The sequence below is a fragment of the Homarus americanus genome, unplaced genomic scaffold, assembly GCF_018991925.1.
Source record: "Homarus americanus isolate GMGI-L3 unplaced genomic scaffold, GMGI_Hamer_2.0 scaffold1024, whole genome shotgun sequence".
Classification (NCBI taxonomy): domain Eukaryota; kingdom Metazoa; phylum Arthropoda; class Malacostraca; order Decapoda; family Nephropidae; genus Homarus; species Homarus americanus.
In genome coordinates this window covers 7599454-7627144 of record NW_024715228.1, presented here as the reverse complement: position 1 = coordinate 7627144, position 27691 = coordinate 7599454, and the positions used below count along the sequence as shown (strand labels likewise).

Sequence of the window (27691 nt, the reverse complement as noted above, 5' to 3'; positions counted from 1 at the left end):
CATGCCGCCATTTCACCCATAAAATTTGAGTTCTCTTGGTGTAATTCAAGGTTATTTTCTTTAAATCAACACTGCACCGCATTATATATTGTCAATATGTAAAATAAACTTCAGAATGTCCAATAATTTGACTGGAAAAACACAAAAAAAGCATTTATGTTGGAGAGTCTGAAGTAAGATGTTACCTCCACTGAAAAGACAGAGACTGACGCCTGTATGGTGTGTTGACAGGCTGTTTGGCACGCTATAAACTAGTTTCCCTGGACTTAAATTATGTTAAATAATTGTTAAAATGACTAAAAATTTTAATATAAGATTTATAAAATTATTGAATCGTACAAACTTCTTGATATTTACTCAAATAGTAAGGAATTTAAACCCTAGAACCGATTACTGTATTGGCGGACTAATACTACAGCTAGTGTGCAAGCGAAAACATGTCGAGGGGCGCTCGTAAGGAATTCGTTAATCGAGGGAATGCTCGTTTACCGAAGTTAAGAATCTGATGGAAGGTAATTCGTTAACCGAAATCTCGTTAACCGAGGGATCACTGTATGTAATTCAGGAGCTCAACACAGCTGATGCTACACTATCTGTATCTCATGTAGGTTGAATACAGATTAAGTTTGGTAGGAGACAGGACTTTTTGAGGTGACTTTTTAAGTATTTTTGTTTTGAAGTTAACTTGTTATTGATTGTTTCTTAGTGGCCACAAGATTTATGGACCAAAGGGTATTGGGTGTCTCTATGTACGTCGCCGGCCAAGAGTACGTGTAGAAGCCCTGATGAGTGGTGGAGGACAAGAAAGAGGAATGAGGTAAGTCACCATTTAAAAAGGATTTAATATATTTTATATACAGTCAACCCTCACTTTACGCGGTCCCACTTTCCGCGTTTCCAGTTTACGCGGTGCCCTACCAGAACCCAGGATGCTCACATTCCGCGGTGGGTGTACCCCTTTACACGGGTGAAGTAGAATTTTTTTGTTTAGCTCATAAAATTCATACAAATTATCCGGCCAGAATATAATTTACATTGCTGGAATTCTTCCAATTTGATGATCATTTTGAATATAAACATCATATATTTTGCATTAGACATACAAATTTTAGATATAATGTTTACTCTGAGTAAATATGTTATCTTTTGTGCAAAATATATGACATTTATATTCAAAATATTCCTGGTTTTACAAGGAATCCAGCAATGTCAATTATATTATCCTAACTTTAATCTAAGGTATTATTTAATACTAAATGTTAAAATCTAGTTTTTTCACCCAACCTTTCTCTTGAAGGGAGGGTTGGTGGGGGATGGGGGGGGGAGGGTTGGGACGGACCGATCATCTGGTGCTTGGAAGAGGGGGGGAGGCAAGGTGGGGTACTTTGATTGACAGATAGTGTAGTGAAGAATATTTTTTTTTTATTAACTGAAGATATTTGTTTTAGCTCATAAAATTCATACAAATTACCCGGCCAGAATATAATTTACATTGCTGGAATTCTTACAATTTGATGATCATTTTGAATATAAACATCATAGATTTTGCAGTAAACATACAAATTTTAGATATAATGTTTACTCTGAGTAAATATGTTATCTTTTGTGCAAAATATATGACATTTATATTCAAAATATTCCTGGTCTTACAAGGAATCCAGCAATGTCAATTATATTATCCTAACTTTAGTTTGAGGTATTATTTATTACTATACCTGGTTTTCCCCCCAAAATTTCTCAGAGAGGGAAGAGCCAGCAAGTGTAGTGTGAGAAGAGGGGGAGGGAGTTGAGTCCATTATTTGAATGGCCATTAACTTGGCGACTGTATTTCTCTATTTCTCTTAAGTATTAATTGTGTGCATGTACCATCATAAAATTAAGATGTTATTTTTACTAGAACATAGGTATTGTGTTGGAAAAAGTGGAGTTTGGGGGTCGGCTGGTCTCTATTTCATTTAATCCCATATGTTATGTTATTCACTTTACGCGTTTCTCACTTTCCGCGGTACCCTGTGGGTTACATTAACCGCGTAAAGTGAGGGTTGACTGTACCTATAACTCCAGCCTTTCTATATACTTTATTACACTTGAATGACCTTTCCCAGTGCTGACCATTCTATAATATTTTAATTAACTTTTTTGACAAATTTCACCAAATGGGTATTGAATAGTAGAACAATTAAGTTTCATTCCTTTAACCTAGCTATGGTACTGTATATATGTGGTAATTATCCCTTATGTGTGGTGTCTGACCATAGAGAGCTGACTAGTGAATTATTTTTTCTAAATTTAGAAATCAACCTGAATGATAAAGAAAGGAAGGAAAGTGTACCGGTAAACTAAGTACTGGTACTCACCACAGTCGCAACTCTAGGGAATTTCTTTCTTGTTATCAAAAGAATTCCCATCTACTGAGCTGTTTACCATGTGTTACCATTGTGCTAATTGGCTGTTGCCACAAATAACACGATAACATATATGAATTTGTTGTAGTTTAATGGAATACTGTACAGTACTGTATTTTTAATGGAAATTTGTTTGTTTCTATAGCTTATATTATTTGTTACAAAATATATAGTGTACATTATTGTGGTAATGTGGTTGTTGATGGTATATTAATACTTCCAGGTCAGGAACTGTACCTACTCCCTTGGTTGTGGGTTTTGGCGTTGCTTGTGAAATTGCAAAGCGGGAAATGACATATGATCATGCTCACATTACCAAGTTATCAAACAAGTTGATTGAATCCATCACATCAAGAGTATCACATATTACAAGAAATGGTGACCCTGAACACTCGTATCCTGGTTGTGTGAACCTCTCTTTTGCATTTGTTGAAGGTGAGGAACTATTTATTCAATATGATTCTTTTTACTATATTGTACTCTGTTTTATGCCCATTGTATGTAGGGGACAAATTGAGTTGCATATGTTTGTCTATTTGTCATCTGTTCCGAGCAAATTTGTTTGCAGGATTATGCAATTGGTACCTGGTGTACAAAGATCATTATTTTTTGGCTTATTTACATGTATCTTTAGATAATTTACTTTGTTTAGAATGTCAACCTGTTTATTTATTTATTTTATTTATTTATTTTTTTTTTTAAGATTTATCCACCTTTGGACATTGAAATTTTGCAGTCAGAGGAGGCATGTGCATTTTAAAGAATGCTTTGTTTGATTTTATTAGTTTAATAAAATAAAAAATGTTTTCTTATTACTGTGATATACTTTGGAATAACTTTTTTGCTTATCACAGGTGAAAGTTTACTGATGGCTTTGAAAGATGTGGCTCTGTCATCTGGTTCAGCTTGCACCAGTGCCTCTCTTGAACCTTCCTACGTACTGCGTGCCATTGGTGCTGAGGAAGACTTGGCACATTCCTCTATTCGCTTTGGTATTGGCAGATTTACTACAGAGCAAGAAGTAGAATACACTGCTAATAAATGTGTTGATCATATTGAGCGACTGAGAGAGATGAGGTAAGAGAAAATTAATTCCATTTTGTACAGTTGTAGTTATAGTTACATATTGTAATTTTCATTGACAATTTAGTTAATCAGAATTGTCCTTTACACCTCTCAACACAACCATCTACATACCTGCACATAACATCTTAGTAACCTACTCCATCAATAATTCAGCCTAACAGCATGTTAGGCTGAATTATTTCTCTACCAGATATTCACATCTCGGCAATCAGTTTCCAGAAAAAATTAAATAATCGAACAGAATAGGTTGTGGCCACCATCTTTCCCAAAACCAATGTTAACACAGTATTCAGCTCGACCAAAATCCACTCTTTCAACTGTTATGGTGCTCCATCATCATTAACATATTATGGCTGTTTTCCATGCTTTATTGGGTTAATTGTGATTACCTGATGAGCTCTCCATGTTTATGCTGTCTCTGCTGTCTCTAGAAGTTTTTCATCAGGTTCTTAACTCTGTCATTTCTTTCAACTTATCCCCATGTTACTCTTGGCCTACTCCTAGCTCTCCTCCCCTCCTCAGATAAACTCGTGCATCTCTTGACCCAATTGGTCTTCTTCATTTTCTCTACATTCCCAAACCTTACTTTCAATATCCAGCCACCCCTTTAACTCTGAACATGATTTCTTGTCTGTCAGTGTCACATTGCATATCCACCTCAACATTCTCATTTCAGTTTGCTGAAGCTGCTTACAGTATATCTTTCCATTCATTTCAAGGGAAATTATCTAGCTGTCAGTAAAAGCTGCAACTCCCTAATTATGTGTAGCCACTTTTGACTATTGCAATTGAACTAGCTTTGGCACTGCTCATGTCATCCAGGTTGCATAACTCATCAATACAGTCCAGGGAAATATCTCCAATGTTGAGTTTCTCCAGCCTTGCTAGGGTCACATGATTACTTGCACATGATAAACAGAAGGGGCTCAAGACAGACCCTTGATGAACCTTTACTTTCTCCTCAGATTCCTCACTTTTCTTGTCATTAATTCTCAGCAATTTTTAAGGCCATATACTGTATAATGCCATAACTACTTGAATAAAACACTCTTCGACCCTTGGCTTTCTCATTGCCCACTTTACTTCTTCATATGGTTCCCTGTCAAATGCATTCTCTAAGTGTACAAATATGAAGTAAAATTTTCTCTACTTCCTCAGATATTTCTCTTGTAGTTGCCTGACCTTAAATAATGCTTCTGCACTCCCACTTCCTCGTATGAACCAAAACTGCATTTTGTTAATGTCCATTCTCTCACTAATCAATTTCTCAACACTGTACAATTCATTTGCACAAAATAGACAGTTCTTCAACAAAATTGCCATGAATATCTTCTAGAGTGACTAACAATTGTTGCCAAATACTTGAGGCTCATTGACTTCACACCCCCTGTGAAGCAGATGTTACAACAGCAACATCACTGGTATCATTCCAAAATATTTTAATTCTCAAAGCTCCCCCAGTAAATCTTTCTTCTTCACAAATTCACACTACAATTTGCAAGGTTTTCTATTCCATATGGTTTACTAGTTACAGTGGTTCCTCGCTATACATTGAACCAATATATACAGTACATCATTTCACATATACGTCACTTACAAATACAGCTCCTCCCCGACTTACGACGGGGTTAGGGACCCAAATCCAGGTTGTAAGTCGAAATGGTCGTAAGTCGAAAATGCTAAAATGATACATTGAAAATCTAAAATGGGTGTCTGTTTTTCTTCTCAGCACCACAAAACTCTCACTTTTAAGCTTGCCAGCCATTTTAAAGTGAATTACAAACGAAAATTTTGTCAGTACACAGCGCAATCATTGACTTTGGGACCCGAACATACGTAATTTAACAATTTTGGTACAACTGAGGCGGTCGTATGTCCGTGTGGTCGTAAGTCTAGTAGGTCGTAAGTTGGGGAGGAGCTGTATAGGAAGAAATTTCCATTATATGTCGATTGTTTTACATAAACGTTGTTTGCATCATCCGCTGTTTTATACAGTATTAAGTCTGTGTGCACCCAAATATGATGCATAACTAGTGTTATAAACCACATAATATACAGAGGGCAATGTAAATATAACCATAATAAGTAATAAACGTGCCTTACAAGTGTGAAATTTCTACCATGCCAAAATATGTCAGTCATGTTTCACAATTGACTCCTAATTCCATTGTTGTTACGTAACCACAGAATTTGTGGAAAAGTCATTTCAGTGTGCTGGTGTGCCTTATGAATAAAGAAATTAGTGTATAGAGTATACTGTACAGCAGTGGTATATTCTTAATGAATGCAAGGCATGCAGTGCATGCCTAGATTAAATCAAAATATATTTTTAAATACAGTAGTATCTTCAATAATACAGATTTAATTTTCGAGTCTTCACGTTTTCACTCAGGAAAGTCAAGGAGACTCAGCGTCCCTCAATGCATGCAGAAGGATAAGCCGCATGACCTCAATGGACATAGTCAGTTGTGCTATAACGCGATAGTTGTGTTCTTGTAAAATATCGTGTTATAGAAAATCGCGTAATAGAAATAACAGGACTTATGGAGAAAATAGGGTTAGGTGCAGATTACTACTCGAAATCGAAAAAAATTAGTAGTTAGCCTAACACAAAGGATAGCACAGTCTAAATAAATGTTACATTCATACCTAATAATGAAATCATACAGTAAATGTAACACTTTACCTTGAAAAAATATGAATATAACTTGATGGGGGAGAAGGGTGATTTTGAGGTTGATAACATCGAGCTTCTCTTCAAGTGTTATATCCTTTCTTTTACGATCATCACCGGGAATTCGATCACCAGAATGCTTCTTGGAGATATTCTTCTTTACCATATTCACAGTTAATACCACAAAATTGGAGAAATGGTAAGCAAAAATCGCGTTACAGCAAACAAGCGTTCACGTTATGCAAATATCGTTCCTCTATTCATAAATTGCATTAGAGCCAATTCGCGTTATCAAAACACGCGTTATAGCAGAACTCACTGTATAGACATAGCCATCCTATCAATACCATGCTAAAATGAACTTTATTGTGTTGGAGCATTAGGAATTCGAGCCATTTTAGTCAAATTTAATAATTTTTTCCCTTAATAAGCATGAAATCTTGTGTTATACAGTGATATTATATTATCTTAGGGTTATTGTTCTATAAGAGTGACAATTTAATAAGGTTTCTGTAAATGTAATGGGTACAAATGTGTGCACTTTGAAAACCGCATTCACTTGTCGAGAGGCTATGTAGACCGGCAGCGGCTCTCCGTCATCTGGACAAAACTGGTCCACATCATTATTTCTAAATAACCCTACAGTCCGCTTTCAGTTATATTTTTTTCACTTGGGAAAGTTATTCAGTTTTCCGTTTTACTTGAAATAATAATTGGATCATATAAATAAAAATATTAACTAATTATTTAAATGTTCATCAATAAGATCTTTGGCTACTTTACAGAGGGCCAGCATTGTGTATGATGCCTAGTCATTTTTTTAACTGCTTTATTTCTAAATCACTGAGATCACACTGAAAGCTTAATATTCTTTTGCCATAAGTATTTTTGCACCCATTATTTAATGATTTATAATAGATACTTTGTCAGATGCCACTGATATAATTTAAGAAATTAGGTGTTTATGAAAGCTTGACAACCCTCATTTAAAGAAAGGCCATATCTTACTTGATATTAGATTTGATAACTGATATATGTGGATGTTCTGCATGCCTCATCAGTGCAACCACGGTACACCACTGCTATACAGTAATATAAAGATAAAAGATAAGGACAAAAATAAGAGTGTAGGGGGTATGTACAGTATTGTGTGTGGGAGACTATCGAGTCTAGAAATCACCATAACATATATGAGCTTGTTAGCTGTGAGAAGGCTACACATATGCCATTGTTACATAAGACACTATAAAGGTGAGGTAAATATTATTTCATTGCTGTAATGTGACAGAAAAAACTGGGGAAGGGTGGCTGTCAGATGGCATGTTGCCATTGTTACAGGTAATGAAATTATAAAAGTTGTGGGAAAAATTACAATATTGTACAGTATTGTAATGTGGCTTAGAATTAACAAAATATAATTTGGATCAGTAATATCTCAGTTCGCTGGAACTCCCCAATACCCAGAATTAAAATTGGCTCAGAATTTTTCTGGAAAAAGTAATCAATTCCAGGTCTGAACGTGTTTCCAAGGTTGAAAAACAGGTGCATTTCTGAGAAAAATCCAGAAAATCTCTGGAAACTATCTCCATTTTTTTCCCAGGTCTGGGAGCAAATTCTGAGGATGAAATAATGGGTAATTCTGGAAAATTCGAGAAACTCCAAATTTCCCTATTTCCTGTTCTGTAATCATGCCCTAATCCATTTTAGAATATCTCCTCCAATTTCATGAGCCTCCACTTTTTGTATTAGTCTTTCGTGGGGGACTGTTGAAGGCTTTGCTAAAGTTGAGGTATACCACATCATAATCATGCCCGTCATCCACCGATTCTAAAACAATTGAAAAGAATGTTAATTGATTAGTCAGACATGTACACCCAAAAGTCAGACATGACTGAGGGATACCTATACTGCAGTTTATTCCTTTGTCTGTATCCCACAGGCCTTCTTATTTAGCAATAGTTTATATATGGAGACTTGTTTGAAAGTCCCTTAATTCTGTAATGAAATAATTTTGAAAAGTATCAATTACTGTACTGTACTAACTTGAGTATTTTGATTCTTTCAGTCCTTTGTGGGAAATGGTGCAAGAAGGAATAGATCTGAAGAGTATCCAGTGGTCACAACATTAACATCAGTCAAAAGAAAGACAAACCTACCTGAAAAAGATCTCTCCAGGTCATCTTAAAAATTTTACACTGAAATTATTATTATTTTTTCCAATTTATATACTTCATGGCATAATACATAATCTGAGCACAGTTGTCTATATACAGTAGTGTACATGCATTTGAAAAAAAAGGTTATTGTTTTGGGTATTAACTGATGTTTGCAATGTTGTTTATAAATAGTAGCTTCTAATATAGTGCAGCATATACTTTTTCTTTTCCATTTTCAAGCCTTTTTTTCACTATAATGCAGAGTGACTGTAAACAGGAGCAAATGTACTCTCTCTTCAATCATACTTATTGGTGTAACAAACATATTACTATGGTATTCCCTAAACAAAAAAAAAAAGGCCCCTGAAGATCAATTTGGTTTATACCTGTCAGTTTTTAGAATGTGGCATCACTCATCAGCAGCATGTCCATCCCAAAAACTGCTTGATACTATGCACAATGCTATTTTGTGAATGTTCATCCTTCTCTATTCATGTATGTTACTTTATCTCCATTCTATGATTCACTTATGAATTATACACATTTTCAATATACAGTAATACCCCGATTTACGCGGTTTCGCTTTACGCGATTCTACATTTACGCGGTACCTCGCCAGAACCGGAATTTCATTTTACGCGGTGCATCTACTCATATACGCGGGTGAAGTATAATTTTTTTATTTAGCTCATAAAATTTATACAAATTACCCGGCCAGAATATAATTTACATTGCTGGAATTCTTACAATATGATGATCATTTTGAATTTAAACATCATGGATTTTGCATTAGACATACAAATTTTAGATCTAATGTAATAATTTGGTTTACACAAAGCAAATATTTTATCTTTTTGTGCAAAATATATGAAGTTTACATTCAAAATATTCCCTGACCTGCAAGGAATCCAGAAATGTCAATTATATTATCCTAACTTTATGCGGAGGTATTATTTATTACTATACCTTAAAATCTAGTGTTTTCACCCAAACATTTCTCAGAGAGGGAGGAGTCAGCGAGCTTGGGAAGAGAGAGGGGGGGGGGGAGGAGTCGAGTCCATTATTTGAATGGACATTAACCTGGCGACTGTATTTCTCTTAATATTAATTGTGCATGCATACCATCATAAAATTAAGATGTTATTTTTACTCCAACATAGGTATTGTGTCGGAAAAAGTGGAGTTTGGGGGTCGGGCCAGTCTCTTGGAATTAATCCCACATGTTCTGTTATTCCATTTACGTGGTTTACGTTTTACGCGGTACCCCGTGGGTTCAATTGACCGCGTAAATCGGGGTATCACTGTTCTGTAATTTCTTTCAACTGGCATTCATTCCATATTTTCTATTGCTTCAGCAATCCCTGGTCCACCAGTGTTGTCCAGTACTTGTATTTATTAATCATCTTAGTTCTGTATCTTATTCATTCAACATTTTGCCCTCAGGGACATCATTTGTCACAATTTCCTTCTTCATTATGTATCCAGAGTTCGTGGTTCATGTCCATGATGATAATGTTGGCTCAACGATTTCCCTGTTCATCACCATCTTTTCCTCCTTTGATGTTGATCTCACACCATTCATATCTCGGTGCACCTACTATTTTTTCCACTGCTACTCCTTAACTATCTTTAACACTTTCTATTCCATTCTCTGACATCTACAAACAGATAATGTTTGAAACATCTTGCATCTTCTATTCAAACTAACATTCATTTCTTTCTGTCCTACTTCTTTACTTAATATCATCAGGATATTTTTATTCACTTTCTCTGTTAGCTTTTTCCTTTTACACACTTCCAAGCATATTTATTGTTTATTAACATTGTGACTTTTCTTTTGAATCATTCGCCATCTGAAATCTATATATGTACAGTGGTCCCTCGGTTAACGAAATTTCGGTTAACAAATTACCTTCCATAAGAATTTTCAATTCGGTTAACGAACAAAAATTCGATTAATGAAATCCTTACGAACATGACGTTTTATTGTGAGCATCAGCTGATTGGCTAGTCTGCCAATTCAGTAATCTGTTCTATGTTTACATTCGTTTCCAGTGGAGTAAATATCAAGAAAAATTTTGCTCTTTAATATTTGTGCAAAATGAATACTAAGATTTTAGTCTACAGTAGTGCAAACTATTGCATGTTTACATTCAAATTATAATCACTATCTTATAAGAATTCCAGCAATGTAAATTATATTCTCCCTGGTCACTTCTATTAAATTTTATAAGCAAAAAACAAAAACTCAATCTAAACGACATAAACAAACAAATAAATACTTCACTAGACCTTCAGTGCAGTCTTTCAAACATGTCACTGTCACCCCTATCTCCCTCCCAGCAAAGGTTTGGTGGTCACAGTAGGCTTTAAGTTTTTATCTTATATAATATCAGACTAAAGTTAGGAGAATATAATTTGCATTGCTGGAATCCTTGCAAGACAGTGAATAATTTGAATATAAACATCACATATTTTGCATGAGATAAAAATTGTAGTACGTACATTAGTGTACAGTAGGTAGTTCATTTTATAATGTAAAGTTTTTCAACTGTATTTTTGGGGTAGATTTACATAAAATTCTTCATTTATTTTCATCCATTTACATTTACACACCATACTAAAAAAACATAAAAGAAATAAATGACCTAAGTGCAAACCTCAGTGTACATGTACTAAATTGAGTATGGTAATAAAATTGTTATGTCTCGTGCAAATTATAGCTTGTTTATATTCAAATTAATCACTATCTTACAAGAATCCCAGCAATGTAATTTATATTCTCCCAGGTCATTTCACTGGCTTTTTATAAGAGAGAAGCTTAGTCACTTAAGAATTGATAAATAAACAGGTTAGACCTTGGGCCGGTGCCAACTCAAACGTACTACCTCACCTCCCGCTCCCCCATCTGCCCAGCCAGGGTTTTAGGCTTACAGTTTTTATCTTATATAATATCTCAGACTAAAGTTAGGAGAATATAATTTGCATTGCTGGAATCCTTGCAAGACAGCGAATAATTTGAATATAAACGTCATATATTTTGCACGAGATAAAAATTAATCACCTGTATCACATTACATTAGTGATTTAAGAATAAGAGTGTATATGTACGAATATATATATAGTGATTTAAGGGCGATTTAGGGGAATCTTAGGAGTGTTTTGGACTTAATGCATTTTTGGCTTTACTTTGTATGTACTTTTCTGTGAGCTGGAACCAATTACTCAATATCCCATTGAAATAATGGATTTGGTTAACGACTCTGTGGAACAAATTGTGTTCGTTAACCGAGGGACCACTGTATATTGATATAAAATCCAAGGATAGGAAAGGATGACTAAGTAAAAGATGAGATATATGGGATATGAGGTTCTAGTGGCTGCTGTGGTGTTTAGGTTATGACATTAAGAGGCAGACAAGTAGGTGTGGTTTACTTTTCCATGCATTTTCTAATGGAGATGCAATATTATGGAGGGTATTGGGAGAATATTCTGCATATAATACCCTTGTTTCAAGAGACATAGTTTGTTATAAAGTGGAGATATGATAAAAGTATTTAAGTAGGTAAAAGGAATCAATAATGGAGATATAGATAAAGTTCTTATAATATCCGAGCAGGATAGGACTTGTAGCAACGGATTTAAGTTGGATAAGTTTAGGATTAGGAGGTAGATAGGAAGAAACTGGTTCACAAATAGGGTGGTAGACAAGTGGTTTGCTTAGCAACTTTGTAGTAAGTGCTGGGATGCTGGAAAGTTTTAAAAGGAGGCTAGATAGATTCATGGTTGATAGTGTGGGGTAGTAACTCGACAGGAGCTGCCATGCACAGGCCAACCGGCCTATTGCAGACTCCAAATTTTCTTATATTCTTAAATCTGACAATCATAAAAATCTTTATTATACATATTGAAATTTCAATTGAAGCAAATGAGGAGAAAAAAATAGGCTTTCAGCAATCTGTATAATCTCATTATATATACATAACAATAATCTCTGGTAAACAATCCACTGGAGATGCACTACTATGGGTTAGCTTTCTAAGACTTTGTGATAACAACATATAGACTGAACACAGATTCGATTTCTATAGCCAGGTAATGATGGTGACAAAGGGACACCCTACAGTTTTAGAGTGAATCTCGCAAAAGAAAATAATGTATCACTGGAAATTTTAAACTCCTTCCAGTCAAGAAAATGGCAAACAGGAAAGTTTACAAATATTTAGCCATTATGCAATATCGGTTAAACTACTTCCTTAAAAAATCTGCACAGGCAGCTTCAAATCATGCATGGATTAACTCTATGGGACTTCTCTGACAAAACTACAAAATTCAGCTTTACAGTTCTGACAGTTAAAGTGCGTGTGGTGAAATCAAGGAAAGGATGCCAAGGATATTCAATAATCTCATGTTTTTGTGTTTGTATATAGTAATGAGACTTATTGAATACCTTGTATGGTTTACATTCAATAATTTCATCACACTGTGTTCTTGGTTTGTACTGTAACCATGGAGAAGCTGAGAATGATGATGAAATGTGAAAGGTGTGCTACCTAGCAAATACAACCCTTATTAAATAGAAGCAGCTCCTGTATGTCCTGACATTACTCAAAGATCAAATTTTACTATGAGTACTTTCAGTGACCTTACTGAAACATCTAAAGAAACCAAAATCTGGATATTGATACAGAAATTTAAACCACAAATGTAATGCAATACACTTTTTCATAGCATTACAGCTGGGATTTAAGTGTGCATTATAGTTGTAATCTAGTTGTCTCATACAGCTATGATCTTTGACTTCTTGAAAAAATACATTACCTGGAGAAAGTAAACTGTATGAAGAACTAGGCTTAGTCTAATTTCTGATTTATGTAAAAAATTATTGAATTTTAATTGGAAATATAGCCCCCCCCTCCCCCCCCCCAAAAAAAAAATCATATTGGTATTGAAGTTCTAAACTATAGTACATATTTACACCAGATAACCACGTAAATCGTTTTAAGCGTTAGACCGAAATTGTAATTACTGGAAAACTATAACATTAGTACAAAGATTCTTGACTGATGTAACTAACTGGACGGAAAGGAACAACATAAAGTTGGGTTAGGTAGCCATAAACACACAGTAAATTTCTGTTTGGCAACTGGAGACCTTTAATTTTTTTTCAAGGGTAATTGTAGGATTAGCAATGTTAATGTGCTACCTGTTTGTGCTTTAATGTAGGACATATAAATGCATCATAACTTTTTTCTACAACATACCACTCAAATGTTAGGACAGGATTCAGCAAATACTGGTAAAATATTCACAACCAAATAAATAGAGTAATATACTAATCATGGTGAATAGTCTCATTTAATGGCTGATGTACAACTACATTGAGAAAATAAATATGAATATCTACTTGGAGTGTTGACAGAAACTGCTTCCTCTAATCCTGAATAATCCATTCTTGATCACTGCTGTACAATATATTTTGTTTTGTGTGTGATTTCTGATCTATTAAAATGTAACTTTGTCATTTTAGAGCCATTGCTGGTAAAAACTTGCAAATTCACTTAAAAGCATCAAGAAATGCATGTCATTTTTAGGGCAGAAAAATTTTAGATAAATTATCACAGACAATTTAATTCAGGTTATGCAGTATGCAAGGAGTGTGAGGTGGGGTCTACAATGAGATTATAAAGCTTCCAATTTCATTGATGAGTTGGAAAAAAAAAAAAAATGATTATGCTCTTTATTATGGGGTGATAACCTCTGAAGCAATGTGTCCAGCCAATCCAGGACCTTGACAATACCTATCAAACCAAACGATTAACAATTTACCATTTCTACCTATCTTTGGTAAAGAACTCGGTTTCTTGAGCTGTTATGTGAGAACCTTCTACAACACTTGGATTATTTTTTGCTTCCCAATTTCACATCAAAAAATCTTTCAAAATACCCTGTACCTTTACAAAACTGTACAGCATTCACTTTATGCATAGTCAACTATCAAAACATAACCGTCTACTAAACTGAAAATTATATTGTAAAACTCCTTCATGCTGGTACTCTGTGCAGCATATTTCATAATAACTTTTCATGCTAATATAACCCATTACCCCTGTAGTTATGTTTTGTCCAACTTATAATTCTTTTGGTATACTGTACTATATATTTTTTACTTCTTGCCTTACATAGTACACTCGCACCAAAAAGTATCGGTGCAGGGTGAGATCGAAACGATACGTATACACTGTGATATGTCGGGAAGGTTGGTAAGTGTATCCGCATATCCCCCCCCTCCCCCACCACCACCACCACCACCACCACTAGGTGTTACCATATGGCTGACAATCAGTGTGTTTGTTTCCTCTTTTTGGGTTGTTGCTTTGTGTCGACTGAATGATGAGCGAGGGTTCGGTCTCGGTGAACGTGGGTATAAAACAGAGGCAATACGAAGCAGTAGAGATCTACACATGCCAGACGACATGGAAACCTCAGAGGGAACACGAGGAGCTATTATTGACCTTCATAACGAAGGGTTCGGCGTCACAGATATTAGCCGGCGGGTTGGTGTCCACAGGAATACCGCTGCACGATGGATTCGGCGATACCTCGTAACTGGTGCTACAGACGACAGGTCTCGGAGCGGCGGTCCACGCTTCATCACCCCTCAGAACGACCAGGTTGAGTGGTTTATTTGGTAGCATAAATTAATGCGGCAATATTCACAAGTATCACAAATAATTTTGTTAACGGAGCTCCTCATATTTCATTCTGTCTATTTATCACTTACCGACATGATTTATAACGGTTTGTTTCACTTGACCAGGGCTGCCAACATACGGCTGGAACAACTCGCCTTTCCCAATACCTATCGTCACTGGTCTCAAATTGTTCACACTGCAGTATGCACCGATACTTTTTGTTGTGAGTGTACATCGTCTTCCCCATTAACAAATATTTCCTGCATCTCCTGACCTCCGTCAATAAGTCTACAAAAGGTGATGTATTTTCATGAAATCAATTTGTACTGCTTGTAATATGGTGCACTTCCTGATAATACCTGCAAATATCTAATGACTGTACATATTTGTACATTTAATATCTATTGAGTTCCTTATTATTAATTTTTTCCAATTTTCCTCAAGGAAAATTCACAATAGTAATAGTATGTGCTAAAACAATGACTACAGGTTTAGCTTCAGTTAATTCCCTACCATAAGGAGGCATTTCTTCGCAAGCTAACCATAAATGGACATTTAGCTTTTCATTACCTTATCAATTCTCTCTGCACTCCAAGCCTTTGAATTCGTCATTTTATGTATCTCCCTATCTTTAGCCCCTTTCCAATGTATGGCAATCACCTCCAGTCAATTGGTGACATTCCATTTCAATGATGCTTCGATCATGTTACAAAATGTGGCCTGTACCATTCCCTCAATACTGTATATCCTAATACAATTACTCATTCACCCACTATTTTCTTAATCCTCTTGTATAAAGATGTCTCTTTTCAAAATCCTTATTCCTAAATAAACTATATTCATATTTTTTGATTCACTCTTAATTTGAATTCTACTTGATAATAAAGATTCAGATTTCTACTTTCTTCACAAAAAGTTTGAAATCTGTCTTTATGGGCTACTGTCAAATATAAAGAGTATTTATTTGCAAATTTACCCCTAACTTGTTGATAACTACTACTTAACTATGATACTCAAGACTTGTTTACATTAATGATTAACAAGTCTTTCCAGCAGTGGCATTGTCTTCAAGGTACAAGTCTTTGGCACTCCTTATAGTTTGGCAGCTAATGTTTACTTCAATTATTGTTCATGTATGCCTACTTCAGTACTCCTTGAGAACTCTGGCTGATAATTATTAAAGCATCCTCTATATATATAATTGGCATTCAATATTACCCGGAGAGCTGTTACCATATTCTCAAAACAAAAACAATATAAAATGTTACATTTATGACATTAAACACATCACGGTTCTTAATTAACAATATAATTTTTTTTTTTTTTTTTACAAATCTAGAATGGTATCAATTGGCGACATGGTCATCTTAACAGTGAGGTGAATAAATCACTCTGTAGTCACTCAAAAGGATTTGTAAAGGAAAATGGTACTTGGTACTATTGTATCCATTCTTCTAACACCAATGACTTGAAATTTACATGTGAAGAAATATTCAGTGAACATTTTTATCATACTTCTTGAATTATTTTTAATTAGAAATTAAAGGAAAACCTTTGGATAACCATTTTTTTTTAATTCCACATACGTATATTGAGTCTCAATTCAAAGTGGAGTATATATTGAGTGATTACATAAAAGGCTCTGTTGAGGCATTGCAGTGATGTTATTCAAAATGATTTTCCATGAGAGAAAAGTACTATACATAATTCTCCATAAACCTTGAATTATGCACATGTACCTCAGGACTTTATATCTAGATGCCCAAGTCAATGGCAATTACTTACATAACTTTCATCATGAAGGCAAAGTAGCTGTGGAGGTGAGAGGGCTGACGTAAAGAATGGAAGATATAAATAAGCATACTTTGGTTGATCCAGGGCGAGAACTAATATCTCCACAAAATATCTCATGAAGTGAAAGAGATCTTTTGTTAATGGTAAGAGGATACAGAATGCACTAAATCATTCCTCCTCTGAATCGCCATCACTGGAGTATCCCTGGCTTGTTATTGGGCGGTGGTAAGGAGCACATTCCATTTGTCTGTAAATATATAACAAATGCATCATAAGATTACATTAATGATTTTTTATGAAAACTAATACAGGTATACCTCGAGATACAACATCCTGTGATGCAATACTCCGCTTTAACCATGGTTATAAATTAAGACCATCTCTCTATACTGTATATGATCAAAACAACTCGCTTTAAAGATATCCATCAATATCCATTGGTTGGAATTTTTTTTTTATCTAGTGCAAACTATGGCCTGAATACCGTAGACACACTCCCCGGGTTACAGAACACTTGGTTTACAGAGATTCAAGGATACAGAATGCCTCGCATAAGTCCCATCATAAATTTTTTGGGGTTGCACAAGAGTTTCTGTAATTAGAGAAGGTAACTAGTACAGCGTAACAACACTATTTGCAGAGGATTATGCATGAGGCAGCTGAGCGCACCCCCCTGCGAGACGCCATTTGTGATTCAGTTCAGGGTAAACTATATGTTAACCTTATGGAAGGGTCATTTTCAGTTTACAGATAGGGTCCAGGAATGGAATCTTTCCATCAACTGGGGAGTGTCTGCATACTCAAATTAATCACTGTCTTGGAAGGATTCCAACAATGCAAATTATATTTTTCTTGTTAAGTCGGTGACATTTATAAGGAAACAATATTTAACCCTATGCATGATGCATCTCTACCTTCACTTGTAAGCCTATCCACATGCTGCCACAGGGCCCACTCACGCACTACAGCTGTGTTTGGTTCTTTGTCGATGGTATACCCGCTATCGCACGGCTCCATGATTATCGGCCAGCATCGTAAATTATACTTATCATCGTTTTTTTCTTATATAGTGAGAGAACAGCATTAACATTTAAACTGAACTGTGTTATGGTGACTGAAGTGACATTTTCTGTGTTTTTGTGACTGTAAGGTGCGTCGACTCTGTTGTTTTGAAAATGTGAGCAGTGTCGGCTGTTCTCATTGTTTTTGTGAAAAGTGCTTATGCTGTTTTTGTGACTGAAGTGAGCAGTGTAACTTTGAAAAGCTTTGGGAAGGCCAAGACAACTGTGTCTCTGAGGTGAAGCTTGACATTGTTAAGCAGCATGAGACTCCCCAGAGGCTGTGTGGGAGTCAGAGTAACATCCCCCACTCCACCTACAAGAGTCCCCTTAGCCTCAAAGGGGACATGTGATGATGACCAGACTTATTCTTCATGATGTGGTAAGTGTTGTTTAATTGTTTTGTACGGATAGTACTATTGTAGGAATTGTTTTGTTGGTGATTCATGTGTGTTTGGGAACGTATCCCATTGACCCCATGTTATAAAGCTCCCCATCCATGTTAATTAATTCACCTAGCGATGGGTTTTTCAGAAACCTAACTCCATCATATCTTGAGGTTTACCTGTAAAACAGTGTACAATAATGAACAATAAAATAAGAAAAAGATATAAATTTGGGAGAAATTTAATAATAAAAAAGAAATATTTCTTGTATTCTTATTGGTAAAACAGGTAGTAACCTAACTAGGTATGATGTTTGCATAATTCACTGACTGTACCTGTATATACTTGAGTAAAATTTGACTTTTGATGATAATTTTTTTTTAATAAAAAAAAAAAAGTCGAGTTGAACTGCAGTAAAGGTCGGCGTGCAAGGCCAAGGGTTTTTAAGACGACCCCCAAAATGTCCATTTAAAACGTAGGTTTGGAGCTATACTCGCTGTATAAGACTACCACAAATCTGACACTTACCACTGGGAGCTTACTGCCCCAGTAGTCCTTTATCAACCAACCCACTGACCAGTGGAGTGATGATGTTAAACACACTGTTAAGCAACACAGCCTTAGTTATTTAAAATAAGGCCAATTCACTTCAAGTAATGGCAAAATATTGTCAACTACCTACCATAATCTGCATCAAACGTTAACAGCTGGTGTAGTGTAAACACTAGTGACGTCACTTTGGCATCGCTTATTTTACTGGAACTGATGTCGGTGTCGAGTAAAATTTTACCATTTCCTTGAAATGGATTTACTGATTTATTTGTTTATTTATTTATTTATAATATACTGTACTGTAATATATTGGAAATGTAGGCATTAAATACACTGCAAGTATTTTCTTTAATTTATAAACTTGCTTCGCGAGACAATTGGTCAAAGATGGCTGTTTGTTTACGTCGGCGGCAGTTGCAAATGGCGGGCGGTGCGTGATGATACCTGCATTTATTATGTTGTTATTTTACGGTATGTTAGACAGGTTTATAATACATTTTTATTATTTTAATATACACACTAAACAACAGGATGTAGAGGTTCGGATTTTAAACCCGGCGTTTAAGACGACCCCTAATTTTGTGCCATTTTTTTTAAAGGTTTAAATTCCGTCTTATACACCGACATACACAGTATATACAGTAAAGCACACACAATATTTTTGAGGGGTTAAAATTCATGCAGTTTTGTGGTTATTTATGGTGAATGATAGCTACCCGGTACATGCTCGTGGTCGGTTAACCTTACCAGTACAGTGGTCCCTCGGTTAACGAACGGTTCGGTTAACGAATTACCTTCCATAAGGATCCTCAATTCGGTTAACGAACAAAAATTTGATTAACGAAATCCTTACGAAAATCACGTTTTGTTGTGAGCATTAGCTGATCAGCTGAGGGGGTACTCAGACAATTCAGTAATCTGTTCTATGTTTACATTCGTTTCCAATGGAGCAAATATCAATAAAGTTGTGCTTTATAATAGTTTTGCATGTTTTATATTAAAATTATTCGTAATTTTAACATATTGATAATATATGCAGTACAGGGAACTAGTTTGTTGTGCGCTCATCAGATGCGTGAGTCGGTCACAAGGCGTCAGTTGAGTTTTGAAACCAGGGAGAGAGCATCTATTGTGTTGGTGTCTTGAATATTTTTGCATTTTTCATTGAAATTATCGGTCATTCTGAACTTTAGTTATCATATTGATAATATATAGCGCAGTGCAGTGTTGATTTAAAGAAAATAATCTTGAATTACACCTAGTGAACTTAAAATTTTATTGGTGAAATGACTGCATCAAGTATGTTTCCCTGAAAGGTGATTTCTCCTCCATCCCCACTTCCTTCTCTTCTCCCTTCTCCTCCACCCCCACTTCTAATTCCCATCATCATCAACCAGAAGCCTTCTAGATACACACCTCAAAGTAAGTGTACTTTACTGCATTTTTTTTTTTACTTTGTATGTACTTTTCGGTGAGCTGGAACCAATTACCCAATATCCCATTGAAACAATGGATTAGGTTAACGAACGACCTTCTGGAACGAATTGTGTTCGTTAACCGAGGGACCACTGAAAGCTCCTTTATCCTGGGGTTGCTTATCGTACCCCTAGTTTATTTTTTTATGGTGCTACACAAAGAGCAGAACCTCAATCACTACATATACCACTTTAAATCTACAAATACCTGATACAAATGAAGATTTACAGGTAATTTTTGTTTGCATCTGTTAATATTGCTGATGGCATCGTTGCAAAGTTAGGCTCGTCGCTGTAGCCACATTCCCCTAGCCCTCATGCTACAAGGCCAGGCTGTGAGCTATTTTATGGTTAATTTCAAACTTGTAAATTCAGGTAGATATATGTAACTTTTTTTATTTAGTTTCATGAACACACAATCCTACATACAGAATGTACATACACAAAGTCATCATAAAATCAAAAACATAAAGGGAATAAACATTTCTTTGAGTGTGAGAGTTAGGATGCTAAAGGGGAGTGGTGTGGGAGCACCGTTGCTAGGGGTAGGCAGAGGCAGCATCCCAGCTGGTCTGTGTTGCTATGGTGAGCACCGAAGCCTGGAGGCCAGTGTTCCCGAGACTGTGACACAGTGTGTACACCAACTAGTATAATTTTGTTATTACTGTTTATATGCCTATAATTAATGTTTTGATGTTACAGTGTACAGTTAAAGCTACTTTTAGGGGTGAATCTAACAAAATTTACAAATAAGAGTTGATAACTCTGGCGGGAATTCAGTTTCAGAATTGGTAAATCTGTTCATAGCGTCAGCTGTTGTGGGGGTGATCAAGGTCAAGACGCGTTGGTGAGAATCTGGTGTCTTGTTACAAAATATGTCTAGGAATAAACCTAGTATTTCTCAAAGATAGGGTTGGGTTGTACACGGGGTATATGAAAAAATCAGGGGTCGGATTATATACATGAGATAGGCTTATACACAAGTATATACAATATTATATACATATTTCACTTACACCTGCCTTTTCTAGGAACACAACCCCTAGTAAGAACAAGGGCAATCTATAATATCTGATCTGTTGGATTTGGTATACATTATGTGAGTTATGGAAGCGGTTACTATTAGATTTTAATGAATGAAATTGAAGATATAACTCGTGCAAACTGAACTGACTTTAAGAAGAAAGTGTTTATGATAAATTTAAACCTTACTGCTCTTACATGCACCAATATATTCAAAGTAGCATAAAGCACTGACTGAATGATTTGTTGATTAAAAATAAGGAAGCAATTATTTGTTCAGTATTTTTTATATTTGTAACATTTTGTCTGCTTCGATTATTATGAACTCCTGTGAGTTTGCAAAGACTTATCATAAATTTGTTTTCACTTAAAATTACCCTACTTTCTGTGAAGTACTTATACTGTATTATGAATTATTAAGAGTTCATGTGAGTTCACAAAGAAATCTATAACTCCTGGTACTTACTAATGTGTTTCAAAAGGATTTTTACTTTAAACGTACAAGTGCACAAATAACATCCCACTTAAACACATTCCTGGTGCTCATCTACAATTTTTATTGTTTAAAGAATTATTTAGCATTTTACTTTGTAATTATAGAAATAAAATAAAATTTCAAGTGTCAATGAATTTATTACTGTCAAAATTGTGGAAAACAAGCACCAAAAACATATTTTTCAGTGGAACTTACTGTAGAAGTTGCCTGAGACAGACTTACGCAAGCCTTCTGTAATGGTTGAGCCACTCTTCTGTCATCTGAGCTACTGCTAATGGCTTTTTAGTGAGGTGCTGCTGGGCCACTAATACTGCTCCCTCACTAACACACACCTCCAGCCATTGTCTGAGCAATGTTTCCTCACAACCAACCTGAAGACCAATTACAAAGTTAAAACAAAAAACAACAAAAACTCATAACTTTTATGACAAAGCATTTTCCAAAAGACCATTCTACATATGGAATTTACCTTTTCATTTGTCAAACACGTCCTTTATATTAGTGTATGTCCCACTGATTTTCAAAGTTTTCATTCTATTCACTCTTGTAACTATACATGTACTTTTATAGAAAAAAAATCATAAGACTGAGAAAGGTTTACCCTTACTGAAAACAGCTCTTCCTATACTGTATAGTAGAGCTTGATACCAACCCAAAAATTATGACATTTTGACTCCAAAATTTCTTTGCCATATATTTTCTTTAGCTTTTTATTACTACCGTCATCATCCCTATCTCATACTTCTAGATAATTTGTTAATGTACTTGTTGCTATGACCATTTTCACAAAATGTATGTCACATCAAAGTGGCAACATAATACATATACATCATAGGTCAATAAAGTGGCAACATAATATATATACATCATAGGTCAATAAAGTGGCAACATAATACTGTACATATACTACATCATAGGTCAATTATAGCTTTAACCTAGGGTCACTCAATCTGCTGTTACAGGTAGTACTGTACAGCACTTCTAAAACATACTCACATGCTCTACTCTACAGAAGCCTTAATTAAATAATAAAACTTACTTCAGCTTGTGTGAGAAAGTGCACTGGCAGAAGTTTGGCATCATGAGTCATCAATGGGAGAAAAACAACTTGTGACTCTCCAGCATCTAAAATTGCACCTGAAGGAGATGGATAATTCATAGACATAATTGACATTCAGTATCTCTGGTTGATAACGATGATGTTTTTGGCAATACCAATGAAAAAGTGGATGTGACTATGAAGCTATTGCACATTAAACAGGATAAATATAACATAAATTTGAAATACAGAAAGGGATATACAGGTTAATGTTGCAAAATACAGTGCATTAAATTCTTATTTTAACTGAGGAGAGAAAAGGAGACAGACTACGTGTAAGAGAGAAAGAGAGAGTTGCATTGCATACGCAATTTTGCGTATGAAAACCCCAGAATATGGAATTGTAAAAAAAAAAAATTATATATATATATATATATATATATATATATATATATATATATATATATATATATATATATATATATATATATATATATATATATATATATATATATAAAGCGAGGACTGGATGTAAATTATAAAATGTGTCTTTATTTATTCTGCCACTGGGAATAAAAATAATTTCACTATTTCTGGCTCATGAGGCTGAGAGTGCTACAAAATTCCTCATGACAATATACAAGTAGTGAAAACTGAACATAACTGTTTTGGAAAAAAATATCAAGGGCGACTGAAAGTGGAATGAAAGAATAAGAATTGAGTGTGATTATTAGAGTACTTTCTAAATGGATATATATCTTTGAAAATGTAGAGGTTATGTTGTATGGAGGGAATGTGTCAGAGCTGATACACACTCCACATGAGGTACCAAGAAGTAGAGTAGAGCAACAAAACAGATAAACACAAGATGAGGTTCTATGCAGACTATTCTAGCTTAAATACATGAACTGTATTACTGAATACAAATATAAAATAAAGCAGTCATTACTGAATGCAAATTCTATACAGTGTAAAGCAGTGTTATAGCCTCTCTTGATTGTAGTAGACTTACCCGCACCCAGATTATCTGGGGAGTCAGGTTCCATGGGTACAAGAGCTGAGAAGTGACCTCGGGTGTAGCCAAGAGCAATAGGTGACTTCCAACAAAATGATGGTTCCCAAAGAAGGGGTAGATATACACCTGGAAAAAAACTTGCATTGTATATCTGTATATCTTAAAATTATTACATTCATTATCACCATCATTATTTTATGGCCATTTTAATGTTTACAAGAATATCAATAGCACAGTTCCAAAATTATATCACTATAATGCTCGTATGAGCTTACCTTCAAATCTAGCAAAGCCTAAATCTTCCCCTCGAAAACTCTTGACACATTTGACACCATATACAATGATTGGTCTACGAAGAATGTGAGCTAAAACAAAAATATGTAGCTGCTCTAGTGCAGCCCCAGGTTGTGAAGCCAAGCAGATTAATTCTGCCCACTCCTCTAGAACTTGACCTTCAGGAACATAGTAGTCTAACAGGCGGGCCTGCCAACGTTCATATTCTTTCCAACGTGGGTAAAACCTGTAAAAGGCATTACAAAATACAGTATACAGTATATAACTTCTCATTTTACTTTTCAAGCCAGAGGGAAGTATCAAAAGATTAGACAAGAATACACAGAAAAATAAGAAAAAAAATTAACCCATGGAGGAAGTTAGAATTACATAAACCCTCAAAAGTTTGGATTTTTTTTAATTTATTTAATTTGGGGGCACTGTGCACTAAGCAGCCACTCATTAAGCCCTGTGCACACGATCGAGCAGTGCCCGGCAGGCTTTGCCCGTTTACCGGGCAAAGCCTGTGTTGTTGTACACACGGGGGTGGTTGACGGCAGTCACAGTTGGGCGCCGGTAGCTAGTAGGTGGTCGGCAGTGGCGGGTGCGGTACGATAACCAGTGTGTCTCGCAGGAATAATCACCGGACAGTTAAAGCAAAGAGCATAGCATTGTGTACTATAATAATTGCTGCTAATGTGCAAAAAGAAGAACCAAAATGCAGAAAAGGGAATGGTGCAAAGAGTAGTTAGGTCGAAGAAAAGTATTGGGAAGTCATGCCACGATTTTACGTGAACTGCAAGATGGACATGAGCAAGACTTCACCAATTGCATGAGAATGGACCCCAACACCTTTTACAAACTTCTAGCGAAAGTGGAACCATATAAAAAAAACAGGATACCAATATGAGGGAGAGTATATCTGAAGAGGCTCGTCTAGAGGCAACGCTCATATATCTTTCAACTGGGTGCTCCTACACGTCACTTCAGTATAGAACGAGGATATCAAAACAAAGTTTGTCTCGCATAATACCTGCAACTTGTCAAGCCATGTATGAAGTACTCAAGGAAGATTACTTGCAGGTGAGATTTGTAGTACATAAAAATTCATTGAATAATGTTAGAATTATGATATGCACAGACAGGAAGCTATGGGACTAGAGTGAGGAGAGCGGCAGGAACGAAGAACACACACGAATGTCCTCATTACATAATACATAAACAATCTCCCGTTTATTGTCACGCCAATAACATACATTGCATAAGCTTATTTGGTTATTCACTGGACATCTGGACCGAGCGGGGAACATATACGTATCACATTTGCAGTACTTAACTCAGGTTTTACATAGTGCTAGCATACGTTCTGTCAGTATCTCTGTTCATACCTCACCGACTTGAGGACCCCGACCCCCGAGGTCAGCGGTGGCGTAGTGATCAGCTGTTTTTGACAGTCACGTGAGGTTGCAAAAATAACACGTGTCTTGTATTGCAGGCTTGTGTAATGTTGAATATTAATGACAATATTATAGGAATGTCGGTTTTCCGGTTTTATAGATTATTAATAATGAAAATGAAATTAAAACATATTAGTATTTGTGAAGGGGGTAACCCTGCCATACACATGTGATACATGATGGACCTGTTTGGGACACTAGGTTGTTTGCAAATAAGATATTGATGATTGACACAACTTGTATAAAGACAAACTTTATTTCACATAATAATTACATACACCCCAACGTATGTAGTCTGCAATTAAAGATTTTAAAACCCTCTCCACAAAATAAGACATGTCAATCAAAAATTATATACCTACATGCATATACGTAAAAAAAAAAAAAATTACCACAGTACCAGGTTTAACAGCACACAATTATCATTGTGTGTTTGCCACTAAGGACATAACGATAGTTATAATTATCCAACACCCTTAATCAATAGATTACTCTTATATAATCATCGTTGATGAGGAAAGCCTGCCTAGTTTCCCCAGATAAAGAACTTCATAAATAAGTTAATTTGTTCTTTGGTGTACGGAGGGCTAGACATGGTACAGTGGTGACTGTTGTGGCGAGACTGAGAAACTGACAGCCAGGGTCCCAGGGTCAACTTTGTTTGTCTGGCAGAGTCGTCGCTCCATATCCGGCAGCAAACCAGCAGGCAGGCGGACCATGATTTCGCTCAACGACGGGCGCGGGCACTCCACTGGTTTGTCCGCCAATTTTGCCCGATAACAAGCATTTAGCGCGAGCCCGCCGGGCACTGCTCGATCGTGTGGACGGGCCTTAAGCCTTCCTATGACCCTTTATTTTAAAGTCAAATTACAAATTATATATAATTTTTGTTCTATTATTTAATACTGCATGTTATATTATTTATGATAAAAAATACACCATAAGAGGCTGATCATACGAGAATATAATAATGAATAAATAAAAATAAACTGGCGTACGAGGCAAGGCCAGAACCCCCCTCCATCAGGTTTACACATCAAGTGCATCTCCTACCTATTAATTCTCGTTAGGCCCATATCAAATTTGATTATACCAAAGTACAGTATCCCCATTAAAGACTACAGTATAAATTTTATTAATAAATAAGGAAATTAATTTTATAATTATTATTTTTTTAATGAGCTGTATATTACTTTCTTCAGGTCATGAGACCCACTAATTCTTCACTCCAACAATGGGTGACCTGGCAATGCATCAGGTCAGTAACATGAGACCACTAATCCCTAACCCCACCTTCACCACAAGTGAGAGAAGAGTTTATATACAATGGGTGACCTGATATTGTATCAAGTGAGGTCACTAACATAAGAGAATGAGGATAAATTTACTTTTTTCTCACAAATAATGTTTTGTTCTTATCTCTATTTTCTCTTTTTTGCCTTTTCTTACTCTATTTCTTGCTTCCTTTTTTTTTTTTCTTTATATGATTTCTCTTATCTCTTGTTCTTATTTACTTAGACAATTAGGGAGGGTATAGGAGGTAGAGAGAGTGGTAGAGGCAGGGTGTGGTGGGGTGTGTGATGGAGGGAGGGAGTACAGTGGTGGGTAGGAGGGTTGAAGTGGCAGTTTCAACCCCCACCCCCTTACACATCCGTATCATATAGATACAGTATTTTGTTTTTTAAACTACATTTACTTAACCAAACTTTTAGATAAATCATTCAGGATTATTTTGGGAAAAAGTGGTGTTTCTAACTTAATTAAAGCTAATTTTATTGGCTCCAGTATCAAGAAGAGATAACACTTCATGTGTAAATGTGCTGGTGATGGGAGGGGGGCTGTTGCCTTGTTCACCAGTTTGTTTTTATTTATTTATTATATTCTCACATGATTAGCCTCATATGGTGTGTGTTTCATCATTAATAATATAAAATATTAAATATTAGAAAAATAAAAATTTGTAATTTTACTTCAAAATAATGGACGTGGCCAAGTGTGTGTGTGTGTGAGCATCTTCTGGTACCTTGCTGGTATGATTACCATCACCATTGTTTGAATTAATTTACCCAAATCTAACCATTTTTTTGTGTCTGAATGTGTGCAGCAT

The 27691-nt window shown here is 35.6% G+C and overlaps 2 protein-coding genes across 3 annotated transcripts in view; one reads left to right on the top strand and one right to left on the bottom strand.

Annotated features, from left to right (window-relative positions):
• LOC121856496 (cysteine desulfurase, mitochondrial-like) overlaps positions 1-8539 on the top strand; it is a 41834-nt gene extending 33295 nt beyond the window's left edge. Inside the window, exons 6-9 of the mRNA XM_042352090.1 lie at positions 707-817; positions 2629-2840; positions 3260-3482; positions 8231-8539. Coding sequence (XP_042208024.1) covers positions 707-817; positions 2629-2840; positions 3260-3482; positions 8231-8294 — 610 coding nt within the window. The 3' untranslated portion in view covers positions 8295-8539. The remainder of the gene's footprint in view (positions 1-706; positions 818-2628; positions 2841-3259; positions 3483-8230) is intronic.
• A 7773-nt stretch (positions 8540-16312) lies between these two features.
• LOC121856465 (ubiquitin thioesterase ZRANB1-like) overlaps positions 16313-27691 on the bottom strand; it is a 28703-nt gene continuing 17324 nt past the window's right edge. The window contains exons 7-11 of one of the 2 annotated variants that reach the window (XM_042352075.1): positions 24130-24374; positions 23852-23980; positions 22840-22937; positions 21996-22171; positions 16313-17057 (exon numbers count right to left, since the gene is read on the bottom strand). In XM_042352075.1, the coding sequence (XP_042208009.1) occupies positions 22019-22171; positions 22840-22937; positions 23852-23980; positions 24130-24374 (625 nt within the window). In that variant the 3' untranslated portion in view covers positions 16313-17057; positions 21996-22018. The remainder of the gene's footprint in view (positions 17058-21995; positions 22172-22839; positions 22938-23851; positions 23981-24129; positions 24375-27691) is intronic. The other variant, XM_042352074.1, reaches the window with a different exon arrangement.